Source organism: Benincasa hispida, chromosome 4 (assembly GCF_027475165.1).
Source record: "Benincasa hispida cultivar pf3 chromosome 4, pf3_genome.v1.1, whole genome shotgun sequence".
NCBI lineage: Eukaryota > Viridiplantae > Streptophyta > Magnoliopsida > Cucurbitales > Cucurbitaceae > Benincasa > Benincasa hispida.
In genome coordinates, this window is record NC_143481.1 from 64325953 (window position 1) to 64341861 (window position 15909).

At 33.1% G+C, this 15909-nt stretch overlaps 1 protein-coding gene and 1 pseudogene across 2 annotated transcripts; both read right to left on the reverse strand.

The window, feature by feature from the left end:
* Window positions 1-2878: 2878 nt before the first annotated feature.
* On the reverse strand, window positions 2879-3955 carry LOC150036889 (uncharacterized; annotated as a pseudogene).
* Window positions 3956-7234: 3279 nt separating this feature from the next.
* On the reverse strand, window positions 7235-14830 carry LOC120075249 (auxin transporter-like protein 1). Of its 2 annotated transcripts, none has more exons than XM_039028466.2 (9): window positions 14603-14830; window positions 14178-14366; window positions 13741-13926; window positions 13541-13653; window positions 12497-12680; window positions 12306-12403; window positions 9854-10061; window positions 9516-9773; window positions 7235-7805 (listed from the first exon to the last, which is right to left on the reverse strand). In XM_039028466.2, exons 2-9 carry the CDS (start codon window positions 14352-14354, stop codon window positions 7596-7598), a joined length of 1434 nt encoding a protein of 477 aa, XP_038884394.2. In that variant the 5' UTR covers window positions 14355-14366; window positions 14603-14830; the 3' UTR covers window positions 7235-7595. The 2 variants fall into 2 exon arrangements, with proteins under 2 accessions (XP_038884394.2, XP_038884395.2); XM_039028467.2 differs by having other exon boundaries at window positions 14481-14805.
* Between the last annotated feature and the right edge of the window lie 1079 nt (window positions 14831-15909).

Below are 15909 nucleotides of genomic sequence, written 5' to 3' on the forward strand. Positions count from 1 at the left end.
CATACAACTCTCCTATTCAATCACCCAGGGAGGATCATCGAAAGGTTTGCCTTGTTATGTTCCTTGATCAAAATTTGAAGATAAGGGAAATATGCCATTGAGTATTTGAAGATGAGGCGGATATGCCATCAAACCTTGAAGATGAGAAGAATGTGCCATCAAGATTTTGATCGGAGTCAGGTTGGCTAGAGTCGATCTCGTGTACAAGGCGGAGCCAGACAGACCAGGGTTGTCCTCGCATATGAGGTGGAGCCGGATGAACTAGAGTCGTACTCGCATATGAGGTAGAGCTAGACAAACCAAACTTGATCTCGCATATGAGGTGGAACCACACCCATATTTTTGGAAAGGAAGCGAAGCTACACAAATTTTGGAGAAGATGTGAAGTAGTACCAATATTTTGGAGAGGAAACGAAACCGCACCACGACTTTGAAGATGGAGCAAAGTCGCGTCATCAGTTTGGAGATGAAACGAAGCCACGCCACGACTTGGAGATGAAGCGAAGCCACGTCATTAGTTTGGAAATGAAACGAAGCCACGCCACGACTTTGAAGATGAAGTGAAGTTGCGTCATTAGGTTGGAGATGAAGCGAAGCTGCGACATGATTTTGTAGACCGAGTCATTGAAGATGGAGCCGAGCCATGCACACCGACCTTGAACTTGAAGATGGAGCGGAGTCATGCATACCGACCTTTAACTTGAAGATGGAAGTGGGGCCATGCATGCTAATCTTGAACTTAAAGATGGAGAGGGATCAACGAAGCCTTTGAACTTAAAGATGGAGAAGTATCGATAAAGCCTTTGAACTTAAATATGGAGAAGCATCGACGAGACCTTCGCACTTGAGTTTGACAAAGCATCAACAAATTCTTCGCATTTGAGTTTGATGAAGCATGAAGCTTTGGCAGTAGGCTTGACTTTGTGACTTCGAGCATGAAGATGAAGCATCGATGAAGCCTCTAAACTTGAAGAATGAGGAGCGTATAAGTTTACTTTTAAAGAGGAAGCGAAGGGCATTCCACGTGTGTGCCTTTTATTTACTGTGTTGGCTTCTTACGAGGGATGAACATCTTCAATCTAAAGTGTCATTTTTCGACGGGGATGATGAACATCAATCTTGTAGTATTATACTAAGGTGGTTGTGGTACCTCTTCTGATGGACTAAACTTAAATTTCTTTAAGTTTCCTTCGTACCTTTAAAGAAAGGGATCGAATCATGACGTAGTTCAAGTTTTTTTTTTTTTTTTTTTTAACTGGAATGAACTTGAAGTTTCTTTCAAGTTGCCTACATACCCTTCTTAATGATAGGGATCAAGTCATAATGTAGTTCGAAGAGAATTTTTTTCTTTTTATGCACGACTGAACTTAAATTTCTTTAAGTTGCCTACATACTCTTTCTAATGAAAGGGATCAAGTTGTAACGTAGTTCATACAATTTTTTTTTTTGGGCCGTTCACATTTTAAGCTCATGCGGGCTAGGAGCATCATGCAGTTTAGGCTCTTACGAAGAGGAGCTTCTTCATTTAAACTTCAGAAGCTCTTATTTCATCATGGTTTTGATTATCCTCTTCATTTGTAGGATTCGTTAATATGATGAGTTTTGGCTTCACTATCGAGGAACCTTCTGTACTTATGTCAACAGAAAATTTCCTCTTCATGCGTGAAGGGACACGACTGTGAATCTTTTCGTCGTTGTTTTCTTCATGGAATGACGTTGGCTTCAAGAATTTCATCCTTCCTTTACGTTGATCGCTTTTTGTCTTGAGACGATCAAAAGCAGATGTTGAAGGTTGATCTTTCTTTGATGTGGATATACTTATCCTTTTAAAGGTTGAAGTTCGAGCAGAAGTAGTCGTTGGACATTGGTCTTCTTCTCCCACCGTGGCCATACTCAATCTTTGAAAGATTTAAGATCGAGCACTTGAAGGCTTAATATGATCGAAGACTGAAGTTCTTTGCTTCATTTCTTCTGAGTCGTTGACTTCTTCAGCAGTTACATGATTGTTGTCGACTTCCACTATGCCGACAGTGTGACATACAACAACTTCTGATACTTTCTCTGGATGATTATTGAGAAAGCTTCTTGGGAGAAATTTTGCCGAAGTTGCCAGCCGTCGAAATTGAGGGAAGTCCTTGTCTTCTTTCTTAACAGGTTTAGGCTTCCGTGTCATCTTTTTGCCTTTCTTTTTATGAGTCTTGTTTCTTCTTTTATAGCTTCGATAGGAACGCGACTCTTTTTGGGTGGAATTTGGTTGTCTTCTCTTTCGATGAGTCACTACTATCCACCCTTCATTGTTATCTTCAACAAGCTCATCTTTCTTTTCGGAATTTGTTGTTTGAATATCTTGTTGGAACCGAACAACTATAGGCTCGAATTCTCCAAACTAGATCGGGCTTTGTCTTTGAGCATGGGACACAAACAGTATTGGAACATTTGAAGTCACCGCTACTGTAGCATGATTTATCCGAGCTACTTCATCCAAATCTAGCTCAATCTTCTTTTCACGAGCCAACTTCATAATTCGTTCATTCAGCACGAAGCACCTTTCAACTGGGTGACTAATGACCCGATGATACTTGCAGTAGTTAGGATCATCCATTTTTCCTTCTTGTTCCGGCCGCTTGCATTCCGATAGCTGAATAAGTTGCTTCTCTAGTAGTTACTCCAACATATTTGCCACATCAGAGTCAGGGAATGGATAAACCTTCTCTTGTCGTTCTTTAAGAGTTGGACGACGCTTCTCGCCCTCATTGTGCCTTCTTTCAAATCTTGTTTATTTTCCTTTGGAGGAAAATTTCAGCAGGGTCATATGAACGACCATAGATTCTTTTGTGACACTACCCATGATATTTTCAGTGCCCTTGGCATCATTTTTTTATTTTCTCCCTTCAGAGACTAGGAAATCTTTAGTTCTATTGGCAATGCTCAACTCTATATCATGAGCGCGTGTTGCCAGCTCCTCAAACGTACAAGGTTTTATCCCTTGTAGGATGTAGAAAAGCTCCCAGTGCATGCCTTGAGTGCACATCTCCACTACAGATAATTCAGTAAGTCTATCTTTGCAATCCAGACTTAAAGCTCTCCATCGGTTGATGTAATCGATGATTGTCTCTCCTTTCCACTGTTTGGTGTTTTTCAGCTCCATCATGCTAACAATACGCTTTGTACTGTAGAAGTGGTTCAGGAACTCCCTTTCTAGTTGTTCCCAACTATCAATCACTTCTGGCTCCAAATCAGTATACCAATCGAAAGCATTTCCTTTCAAGGTACGGACGAACTGCTTGACTAGCTGCTCTCCTCTGGCTCCTGCATTTTCACAGGTTTCAATAAAGTGTGCAACATGTTGTTTTGGATTGCCCTTTCCATCAAACTACTGGAACTTTGGAGGTTGATACCCAGCTGGCATTCTGAGGTTGTCGATTCTCTTGGTGTATGGCTTGTACATAAAGGAGCTTTGCAACGGTCCCTCGTACTGAGCTCTTATAGAGTTTGTGATCATATCCTGGAACTGTTGAACTGATAAGGAGACAATAGAGGTGGATTGTGGTGGCTGACTTTCCTGCAAGATAGTTGTTCCTTCTTTATTGGCTTTTATAGCTGAGGATTGACTTGATTTAGTAGTATCTCGAGCCTGTATCTGATCTCTTAAAGCAGCGATTTCATGATCTCGCTCCTCTACAGCCTTCATTTGGAGATTTATCTTTACCTTCATGTCTGCCATGGTCGACTCAGTCGTTACGTCAGTCATCATGACAAACACTACATCAAAATGTGATTCTTTCTCTGATAGATCAGTAACAGAAGCATAGTTTTCAAACAAGAGATTTTCTCTAATGATAATCCCGCCTTTAGGAAATTCCATCAGCTGGCCCCAGATTTCCTCCGTGATGAAAGAGCTTATGTAAGTGTTGCTTGCGACGGTAGCTTTGGATGTAACTTTTTTTGGCGCCATTTGTAGATTTGTTGACTCAGATGACGAGAGAGAGACGAGAGGTAGAGAGGTCCCACTGGGCGTGCCAATTTGTTCGCACGAGGTTTCTGGAGAAACGTGTTTCGTGGAGTTGAACTTAAGTTGGTGTTGATGTTGGAGTTGATTTGATGCGATGTTGTTCGATCTCTAATACTTGATCCTCTGATTCTCTCTCAGTTGGGTGAATATGCTTGACTTGGAGAAGGAAAGCACCGAACGTTCTTGAAGTAGAAGTCTTGGAAGCTTGGAGTAGAAGTCTTGGAAGAGTATTTGTGCCTTCAAAGGTCTTCTGCCTTATAGAAGTGCAGCTTCAGGAGTCTTGAAAGCTTGAAGTAGAAGTCTTGGAAGAGTATTTGTATCTTCAAAGGTCTTCTGCCTTATAGGAGTGCAGCTTCAGAAGTCTTGGAAGCTTGAAGTAGAAGTCTTGGAAGAGTATTTGTGTCTTCAAGTCTTTTGCCTTATAGGAGTGCAGCTTCAAGAGTCTTGGAAGCTTGAAGTAGAAGTCTTGGAAGAGTATTTGTGTCTTCAAAGGTCTTCTGCCTTATAGGAGTGCAGCTTCAGGAGTCTTGGAAGCTTGAAGTAGAAGTCTTGGAAGAGTATTTGTGACTTCAAAGGTCTTCTGTCTTATAGGAGTGCAGCTTCAGGAGTCTTGGAAGCTTGAAGTAGAAGTCTTGGAAGAGTATTTGTGTCTTCAAAGGTCTTCTGCCTTATAGGAGTGCAGCTTCAGAAGTCTTGGGAGTCCTCTGCTTGTTAGTGAATTCTCTCTGGGTCATCTAAGTGTAGAAAATGTTGCCTTTACAAATGAAGAGAACTTCTCTATTTATAAAGTTCTCAGGAGGGCTTCGTGGGCTTGGTTGGTCCATGGGCCTGACCCTTGGCCCCAATTAGTTAGTTTTGGACCTGATCTGGAATTTAGGTCCAATTCAACTTTTTTTTGTAGTTTGGACTTTAAGTCCAAATAGTAATATCAAATTGGACCAATTTATTCATCTGCGTGACGTCATCGAAACTTGTCTTCAATTCAATTCGGGACATGTGTCAACTTCTAATTAGACCTAAAGTCAATGATTTAGAAATTCATCGTTAATTTAGTAAACGATGTGGTGACTTGTGATTGGTCCAAAATTTCTCATTCAACAATCTCAAACAACACACTAATTTTAACGTATGGTTAATTATTATAATTTAAAGTGCACATGAATATGAAATTGAAAAATTAGTGTTAAAATCATCTTCATCTTCCCACAAATTTATATTGATTGGACATATAAAATAGAGTTTTTATAATATTAATATATAAAATTTCTTTTGATCAATTTTTTTTTTTTAGAAAAATATATTTTTTTTCCATAATGTTTTAGGCTAGTTTTTATTTAGTACACTGGTTTCAAAATATTACGCATTTAGTCCTTAATTTTTTAATTAGATTTCAATTTAGTTTTTAAATTTCAAGATTTATACTTTTAATTTCGATTATTCACTAAATACTTATTTTTATCTCTGATGTTAGTTTATGTTAATAAACTAAAAACCATTAAAAGAATTATAATTAATTAAGTTTCACTATTTTTTTTATCACTTTTAAAATTAAATTTAATATTTCACTTTATACTTATTTTAATTAATTAATAGAAATTGATTGTCAATGATTGAAAGTTAATATTTAATGAAAAATTGAGGTTAAAAATGTAAAATCTTGAAGACTGAAACCAGATTGAAACAAAATTCAAATCGCAAGAGTAAAATTATAATATTTTGAAATTTAGAGAATAAATTTAAAAAAAAAAAAAAAAAAAAAAAAAAAAAACTCCTAACTCAAGGACCAAATGTATAACATTTTAAAATCTAAGAATAAATAAAAACTAGACCTTAAATCTAAGGAAAAAAAAATATTTTTCCTTTTTTTTTTTTTTTTTTTTTGAGACGGTTCATCGAAGTCCACTTGTAACATTTTTGTCAAAAACATAATATATTAATTGGTTTTAATTTGGCAATTTTAGACTATTTATTTTATAATCACACACACTGAGTGTAATATTTTCTTCGTTTCATATTTTTACACGAAAATTTCTCTGTCATATATTTCATAAACTTTGAATTATTTTTAAGAGTTTGTAGCTTTAATTGTGGACAAATTTAATCTTTTCATCCTCATTCTAAAATTTTTGAAATATTTAATTATTTCCTTATTAACGATTTCAAATTTTGACTTTGTTATTATCATTTATTAATTTCGGTTGATATTCATTTAAGGTAGGATATTTAAAATTAATATTTCCTTCATTTGAGAGACTTCGTTAAAATTGATCGTCTCTCTATTGTGATCTCAAGTATGTCGAATATATTGAAAAATATAAAATATATATCACATATATCATAGTTTGTTTTTTTAATGTGTTTACAAATATATTAAAAGTTATATATGCAAATGATACTGTGTACCAATTGTCTTATTCATACACTTATCAAATATACTCTAGTTTATTTATAAAAAATTCAAATATTGTGATGTAAATATCAAATATACATTATTTTCTTTTTCGAAACTTTTTGTTGATTCTTGCTTTTATTTTTTAGGGGAACAATTTTCAGATTTTTAGAAAAACTTTACTCAATTATATAGATTTTGAAAAGAGACCCTTTTGTAAAATTCATAACCATGAGAAACTTTTATACATCTTTATATATATATATGCCTTAATAATGAGGGCTGAAAAAGTAATTTTTGTATAAAATAATAGTCAATTATGCTATTCATGTAAAAAAAAAAAAAGAATGAGAGAAGCTATTTTATTTTAGAGGCAATTGCAAATATAGCAAATATAGTAAATATAGTAAAATTCGACTATATAGCTAATAAAGCTTATCAACAATAGAGTTCATAAAATAAATAGACTATTAATTAAAAATGTGGCTTATTTCATTCAGCTCATTTTCCCAGAAAATTTCTGTCCTAATACATTATGAAACAGCAAACAGGGTCCCTTTTCTTCCCTGTCACTTCATGACAAACAGATGGCTTTGTTTCTTATCATCAATCTCATCCATCACAATCCAAACACCAACTTTATGCACTATTTATGCATGATTATATGTCAAACTTGTTTTTATCAAAATTAGCTACTAGCTGTATACAAATAATTGACTGATCAGTAGAAGTCAATAACATATGTGTTCTCTTGATGTGAAAATGGGCATAGCTTAGTTAAATGGATGAAGCCCTTCATCTTGAAACTAATTAAATCAAATAAGAAAGCAAAAAATGCAAAGCTCAAAATGGGCAGTTCCATTTATGTTCCCTAATGCAGAAACATCCTTGAAATACTTTATAAAATTCGTCAGAGATAGCAATTGGTATTCAGTTCCTCCAACAAGTACATAACTAAAGAGTGGAAGAGTGGGAGAAGATGATTTATATGCATCTAAGAATGGGCTCTATCCAGTTTCACATATTTGCACTAAAAAATAATAATAACAATGAGACAAACATCATATTGAGAAATATATAGACTGACCAGAGACAAGATTTGAATGATTAATATGCATATCAGAAGGGTGGGGGAGAGGAAGTTTGTTGCTCCCTGTGTATGCCTTATATATTTATATAGTAGATGGAGAAAATTCAATGATGGGGCGTTGCTGGGCCCTGGGATGGACACTGGTAGCACTTTGCAAAAAGCCCAAAAGTGTCAACTTGCTTGATGAAATTGGCCATGCTAGCCCACCCTCCAAATCCAAACCCAATGACCAGGACCCAGACCACTATAAAACTGTTCACCACATACATGGCTGCCCAGCTAGGGAGGAAGATTGGAAGTTTCTCTGCAGCATTCTGCACCCAAAATATACATTTTCCTAACATGTCATACTCGCAAATAATAGTTTGTACTATCATCATCTTCATTCATCTAAATATCTACAGGGTTTTTCAGTTGCAACTGTTGTACAATTATGATAACTTCTGAAGTTCTATATGTACCACTAAATTTTAATTAACAACATCAGTGGCATATCAAGTGACAATATTAGGAGGGTCCCATTTGATAAATTATTCAATGGGATTAATGTAAAATAGAGCTAGTACAATATGCTTGTACTTGGGTGCTCCATGCTAGAGTCATTAAATCAATTTATTGTTTCTAACAAACCACTAATACGCATGTCACAAAGTATGAGCCTCCAACTTCATTTGATAATTTCTTGTCCCATTAAACTCCATCCTTATTATGCACATCCTATGGCATTAATCTACAAGTAGAGGTATAAGTGCAGGCATGTCCAAGTCAAGTTTTGACCAAAAAATTGATGCAAAACTAATATACTAATTTAATAAAACATCATATCAAAAAGTATAACAATAGTAACGATATCAAAACCTGATTTTTCTAAAGCCAAACCTATACTAAGTTGTCAACTCCAAATTGACGCATACAAACAAAATCAATTTTAGAACAACATAGCCAAACTAAATTGGCTAACCATTCTTTAGTTGTAGTCAGTTTCGTTTAGCACGCTTAACTACAAGAGTAATTAGGATTAAAAAGCTGCAAATTAGTTGCCAAGAGTAGCATCAAAAGCAAGATACTTTGATTTGACAATTATCTAAAAAGCCTAAAATGTCGCTCAATTAGCCAACACATTGGTCCTATCCTTCGGCCGTACAAAGGAAAAAGCTGCAATATTTGGATTGTGAAATAGGATACAACATACTACAGGGTGTGTTTGATTGGCCCAACTTAGTCCAAGATGTGGCTAGCATGAAGAATTGTGACGAAAGCAGATAACTGAATGAAAAAGAAATGCTACCCACTCCCATAATGAAATGTTTCATGAAATTTCAAATGCTAGTCATTATAGCAACCAGTGGGGTTAAAATGGCTGTCTGTTGGAACTCACTTACAGCTTAAATCATACAGCTGGAACCACATCCATAAAATGATAAGAGATGAAAGGACCAACTCTCTTTAGGAAACTCTCACTGTTAACACTTGTACTTCGGTGACACTCTATTGGGACATAGTAGGACAGTCAAATTATTAACACAAAGTTTCCAACATACTTAGTCTTTGGTACTGATTCATATCATATAAATGTTTTCATCAATTCCAAGGACAAATAAGATAAGAATATACAGAGTAGTAGGCAGGCATTGAAGGGTTATATATATAAGTTTGAAGCTCAAACGGAAGAATCATAAGTAACAAACAGAATATTCAACCAAACGATTTTATCTCAAATGGAAGAACAAAGATGATAAAAACAGCTCTAGATTAAGCAAGGAATGTTCTGAACTCTGAGCCTAGTTTGCATTAAATATCCAATGATTCAGCTAGCAGCTAAGATTGCCTAATTAATGGAAATTTAGACAAAATCAAACCATGACCCAACAATGATATGGTCAAGAAGTGAGGGCAGATTGAATGCATCAATCAAATATTCAACTTTAGGACGAGAATTCGACAATGCCAGTTGGATAAACGCGTATTAGGTAAAATATAATTGAAGAAATGAAATAGAAAGATGAAAGGCAAAGGGCATTTACCTGTCGGGCAGAGGCAGATCTGAAAGTGAGCATATGGGCTAAAGAAGGGATGATGTAGACGGTGAAGCTAACCAGAAGCGCCCCCACCGCAGAGTTAATGGGTCCAAAAAAAGGGAAAATAATGGCCAAAAACCAAATGGGTATAACAACCGGTAATCGGGCAAGCGCCCTAAGACACATGCTCTTTGTTTCATGCATTCCAATCACTTTCTCCCACACGAAATACAACGGCGTACAAGCAAAACCAAATGTTATGAACTGTACGCCAACCGTTCAACGAAATGCGTAAGCGAAGAAAAAGAGAGAATCAAATCAAATATGCAATGAAATGAGCGAACCTGGTGAATGAGCATCAAAACGACGGCGGTGGTGCGCCATCCGTTGGTGGGAAGAAGAGAGAAAGCGTTGGAGTGAGAAAGGAGTTGGTCGCCAAAAGCCCAGTAGACGGCAGTGGCGGAGGGGATGGTTAAAGTGAAGACGTAGAGAGTGGCGATGAGATATATTAACTTGAATTTTCGAGGCTTCCACATCGCGTCCATAATTTCCCTGTTGCGCCAAAATTTTGCTTCAGTTTTTTCTTGTCTTTTCTTTTTTTACTCATTTTCAAATTCGTAGTTTTAATTCAATAAAATTTGTGGTCGCTTTCAAATAAACAAAAATGATTCCATTTACTTACCAATATAATAAAATTTCACTATCTATCATTGATACCGATAAATATCTATTGTGATTATCACAATCTATAGTTGATAGACAATGACATTTTGCTATACTTAAAAATCTTTTCAATAGTTTTACCATTTAAAATAATTATCCTAAAATTTAGACTAAATTATAAAATCTAGAAATTTTACTATTAAAAAAATACCTAGATTGCAATGTTATTTTTGAACTTTTATAAGTATTTTAAAACTACTTTTCGAGTAAAAATTCTTTAAGATTTTATACATAAATCAAGATTTGAAATGATGTGACAATTACTTAAAATAATGTGATGATCTATTTTTTTATTCTAAGTTGCAGTCATACTATTTAATTTTCATAAAAGAAATGAAAAGAATTTCTATAACAACAATAATTTTAAAATATTCATGAAAATAAGGAGTAATATTGAAATTTTTTAAAAAAACAACAAAATTTAGAGGTGTTTTATATAATTCAACCTAAATTTATAAAAGGGAGGATATTCTTTTACACCCTATGTTTTTAGAATACTTTAGGTATATTAGGGACAAGTACTATCCTAAGACTATAATAACTACCTCTTGCTATAAATACTAATTAGTAATCTCCAATTAGCTACAATCAACACTATTTCATTTTTCTATTTGAAATAGAATATGTCGGGCAGAGGTTAATTGCAGGTATTTTTTTTTTAATTTTTTCTTTAAAAAAGTTATCAACTTGTACAAACTTTCTACAATTAACCTCAACATCTCATTCCATATTGGAAAAAATGTTAATTTTTATTCTTGAATTTTGACTTTATTTTTTAAAGAAAAATATTTTAAATAGTAAAATTGCTGAAAATATTTATAAACAATAACAAAATATCACATTCTATCTGCATGAACCACGATAGACCGCAATAGACACACTAATAGACACAGATAGTAATTTATCGCGGTCTATTGCAGATAAACAGTGAAATTTGTTATATTTATAAATATTAGATTTCATTCTCCTATATTTAAAAACAATCCATTTTTAGTTAGTTTTTAAATTTCAAAATGGTATACTAGTACGTTCTACTGTTTAAACCTCTACTAATCTCTTTTAGGTTAAAAAAATCCAAATTTTAATGCATAATAATATTTTTTTTCTTCTTTTAGAAAGTTATAAAAATTTCAAACTTAAAACCTTAGTCTACCTACAAATGGTGATACCTATATTTCAGGGTGGTATGAGATAACACATCAACCTAAAATCTATGTACTAAATAAATAACAAACTTATAGTATGATGTGTAAACCAACTTACCATTATTAACAAACCCTACTTTCCCATTCCCCATTTCCTCACCCAATAACTTTGACTTTAAATGTCGTTTCTCGACGGTGAAGTAAGGAAATAAAAGATGATTGTATTTGGTTATATATAAAATTAATTATGGGCATTTTTATAAGATTTAAATAAATTAATAGATAACCAATAAATTCAATTCAAAATTTTAAACAAAATTAATTATTTAACTATCAAATAATAATATTAATTAATTATTAATTATGAATATTTGTAAAATGAGTTATTTATAACTAAAGTTATTTGGGTACCTAATTTGATGAACCAATTTAATGAGTTTATATAAATATGATGTATTAATTTAACAATCAAAATCAATTTAAAAAAATAAATATAACATTTTGTAATTAAAAAAAAAATAAAATTATAATTAATCAATGATAAACTAATTATAATTAATAGTATTAATGCAACGACTTTTTACGATTTATTATATAATTAATTAATTAATGGGAGTAGTTAAATTCATATATTAATTAATTTTAATAATATAAAATAAAAGAATAAATTTATGTATTAAAAGAGGATAGAGAATAGACATCAAGAAACCCCACATTTTTAGATGAGTATCATTGATGGAAATGCATGGGAATAGCTTATTCTCATGCCTAAAGGAGCTTCAATCCAAACCCCCATTAATAATTAGAGACGGAATATGATTGACAAATATCACTAAATGATATTTTTCGTAGAAATAGTATTCTTAATTATTTCGAAAGAAATAGTTAAGGAAGTTGATTCAAAATTGTTAGGAGATAAAAGACTTACACAGTGACAGCATGGCCACCAAAAGTGTAAAGTATGTTGGTTGCCCCAGTGAAGTAAAGCACCATTTTGGTTGGGCCAGAATGTTGGACCCCCTCAACCTTCAAATATATATATATAAAAAAAAGAATAATTAATGAGAACAATATTGATATGGGAAGAAAATGAGAATTTGATTTGATGAGTGATGAGACCTGGCCATGAAGAAGAGCTGCAATTGTCAGGTACCAAGCAGTGTAAGTAGTCATTCCAAGGCCAAGAAAAGACCATATTCTATAGTTATGAAAAGATGGTATAAACACAGTTGTAGCACAGCATGCTCCAAATATATAAGTCCATGTCCTTTTGTCTAATTTGTCATTTATATAATATATGTTGCTGCCATATTCACAAATAAACACATTAGTCTACTATTATCACCACATTGCATATTTTACTATTTCTTTTTATTTACAAGGTTTAAAACCCCTTCTATTTTCATCTCTCAACTTTACGCTGAAAAAAAAAGAACTATGTCAATCATTATTATCAAAGTTTTTATATAAAGTCACAAACATATTTTTTCTTTCAATTTAGATCATTAGACAACTATATTGGATAAGTTCTTGGAACCCACATAACACCTCACGTGTCAAGTTTTGTTATATATACATATTTTATTAAATAAAGAAACGACCCTAAATTTTAGGGCTTTTTTTAAATTTAGGAATATGACTCAACTTATTTACAACTAAAGTAAAATGTCACTGTTTATGGTGATAAACAGTATTATTCTTGATAGACAATGACAAATTTGTTATATTTGAAAATATTTTCTACGGTTTTATTATTGAAAACAATTATCCTAAACTTTACCTTTTATTTTTTGAAAGACATCCATATTTTAAAAGAAGATATAACATTAGCCTTTGACCTTTCATAAAAGTTTCAAAATTACTCTTTGTAGTAAACTTTGTTAGAATGTTGTAAACAAACACTCTTATTCAGGTCCCAATTTTTGTCATATTTTAACAAACTTAAGGTAATATCGTCAACGTGAGTATAACTCAATTGACATAAACTTGCACTATCAAATTCGATGTGAGATTCAATTCCCTACTCCACATATTGATAAAGAAAAATGTTAAGGTAATATTGAACATATGAAAAAATATGAAGGCAGGAGTAATTCATTTTCTTTTTGTTAATTTAGGCCATTTGACATTAGAGAAGAGGACATTGTGGGGTGACATAAAGACCTTGCACAAGCTATTAGCTGAATGACAGATCCAAAGAGGAGGAAAGTACAGTTGAAAGCCAATCCAGCAGCCTTCCAGTATGGACCTAACAGCCCATCCAACACTTCAAACCACTAAACAAACACAAAAAACTTCTTCAAATTTCCAAAAAAATGATCAATGGGTTGTTCTAAAGTTTTGTTTTTTTTGTACAATCTAACCTGAATAACATGGTTCTTGAAACTGACATTCTCTTTTTCCTTTCGACTTCGATACTCGACGTAAAGAATACTGATCAAATATGCAGTCCAGCTTCCAATAATCCCATAAAACACTTGAAATATGATCCCTGAGAGCATACCCAGTTGAGAAAAAGAGTATGGCAGAGTTAACAAAACCTGAGCAACCTATAAAGAAAAAAAACAAAAAACAAACTATCATGAAATTGACAAATAAAGATAAAACAGTAAATAGGTAGAAGAAGAATACATCACTAAGGTTAGAGAGTCTATCCAGTGCATTTCTCTAAACTACTCGTATGAGGCAGCAGATAACAGATTCAAGACATTTGGATTAAATTTTAACATCCACATAAGAAGAACAAAGGAAAAAAAATGATGGGTTTTGGTGGGTTTTGTGAATTTTGAAGTTTTAGGACCTGATTTGATGCACAACTAAACCAAGCATCATAAACAGAGCCACCATGCCAGAGGAGGCTTTTGAAGCTCAATGGAGATTGATTTCCCTTCTCTTCTTCATCTCTTTCAATTGACTCATTCACAGTTTGATTCATTCCTGAGAAACTGCTTCCTTCAACCTGTTTCGATGTCGCCATTTTCTTGCAGATCTACAAAAAGTTAAAAATGAGAAAACTTTCAAGGACCATATAAGGAAATGAAGACAGAATCAAATAATCAGCTGAAAAGGGTAAAAGAATAAAAAAAAAAAAAAAATGCATTGCCTTTTTTAGAAGAAAAAGTTTAAATAATAAACGTATGACAGTTTCACAAATCAATGTCGTCTTTTATTGGTTTGTTGTTGTAATTGTAAACAGAGAAGGCTCGGTTTTTGAGTCTTTGACACCTGAGGAATGATGAAGCCGCAGTAAATTTATGGTCACTGAAGATCAACAGCACTGTCTTTGAATTCAAATTTCGGCTGTCTTAATTTTGCAGCTTTCTCTGGATGAAGAAGAAGAAGCCGCCTCAGGTTTCGGGCAGATTCAGCAAAGGAAAAAAAAGGAAAAAAAGAGAGAGACCCAACATAGAGTGTACCTGAAAAAAGATAGGGAAAAGAAGAAAATGGGGTGACGGTCTTTAAGAAACATGGAAACAAGAGCTTTCTACTGTTGGTCGAGGCTTAAAATGTCAATTTCCACCCACATATCAATTAAATTTTATGAAAATATCGATTTGGATAAATATTTTTAGAAAAATTATAAAAACAAAATACTCAAAAAATAAATATAAATTAGTAAATAAATCTTTTATAGTTTTCAAACAAGTTAACATGTCTATTAATTAGGGCAATTATTTTAAATGAAAAACCGTTGAAAATATATTTAAATATAACAAAATTTCACTTATCATTGTCTATCATTTTACTGTACTTAAGAATAAGTTTGGCTCATTTTACTATGTTTGAAAATAACCCTTATTTATATTATATTTATATTAGCAATATTTAGATGATTATTAATTTCGTATTTTGTGGATTTTTTTATGATATAATGAAAATATCTATTCAATCCTCGTGTCAATGTTGAAATCATGAAAACAAAAAAAATATGGATGAAAATTGGTATTTGTATTTTAAAAGGGAAATTAATTTCCCAGTAAAAAGGGCTACATTTGCTTTAAATCATGTCAAATTATTGATCATTATGAGACAGAGTCAAAAAGGGGGAAAAAATGAATGGGAAAATGGGGTGTGTTTGGGTTGTAGTTTGGCGAGGAAGAGAATAAGTGGTTTAAAGGATAAAAGCAGTAGGATGAGTGAAATTTGGTGTTTTATCTTTTTGTTGTGATAAAGAAACAAAGTTGGAAGGAGATGGTGATGTGTAAGTGATTGTATCCTCCAAAAGAGGAGACATAAGTTTTGCTTGGTGATGGGTTCTTTTCTTTGTATCAGTGTGGGAGACCCTAATTCCATGTGTAATGTCTCTCTTTTTCATTACTTTTTCACCCTTTTCTCCAAAAAGTGACTAAAAAGTATTACGTTTTTGCTAATTTGAACGTAGTTTAACGGATAAATTATCTAGTATATTTATTGAGATGGAAGTTTTAGTCTTCCACAAAATTTATCTAACATGTGTTTTGGTTATGCAATATTATAAGTTAGAAAAATTTTAATCGATATAAGCATAAGTCAACTAACATAAAGTAGAGAAA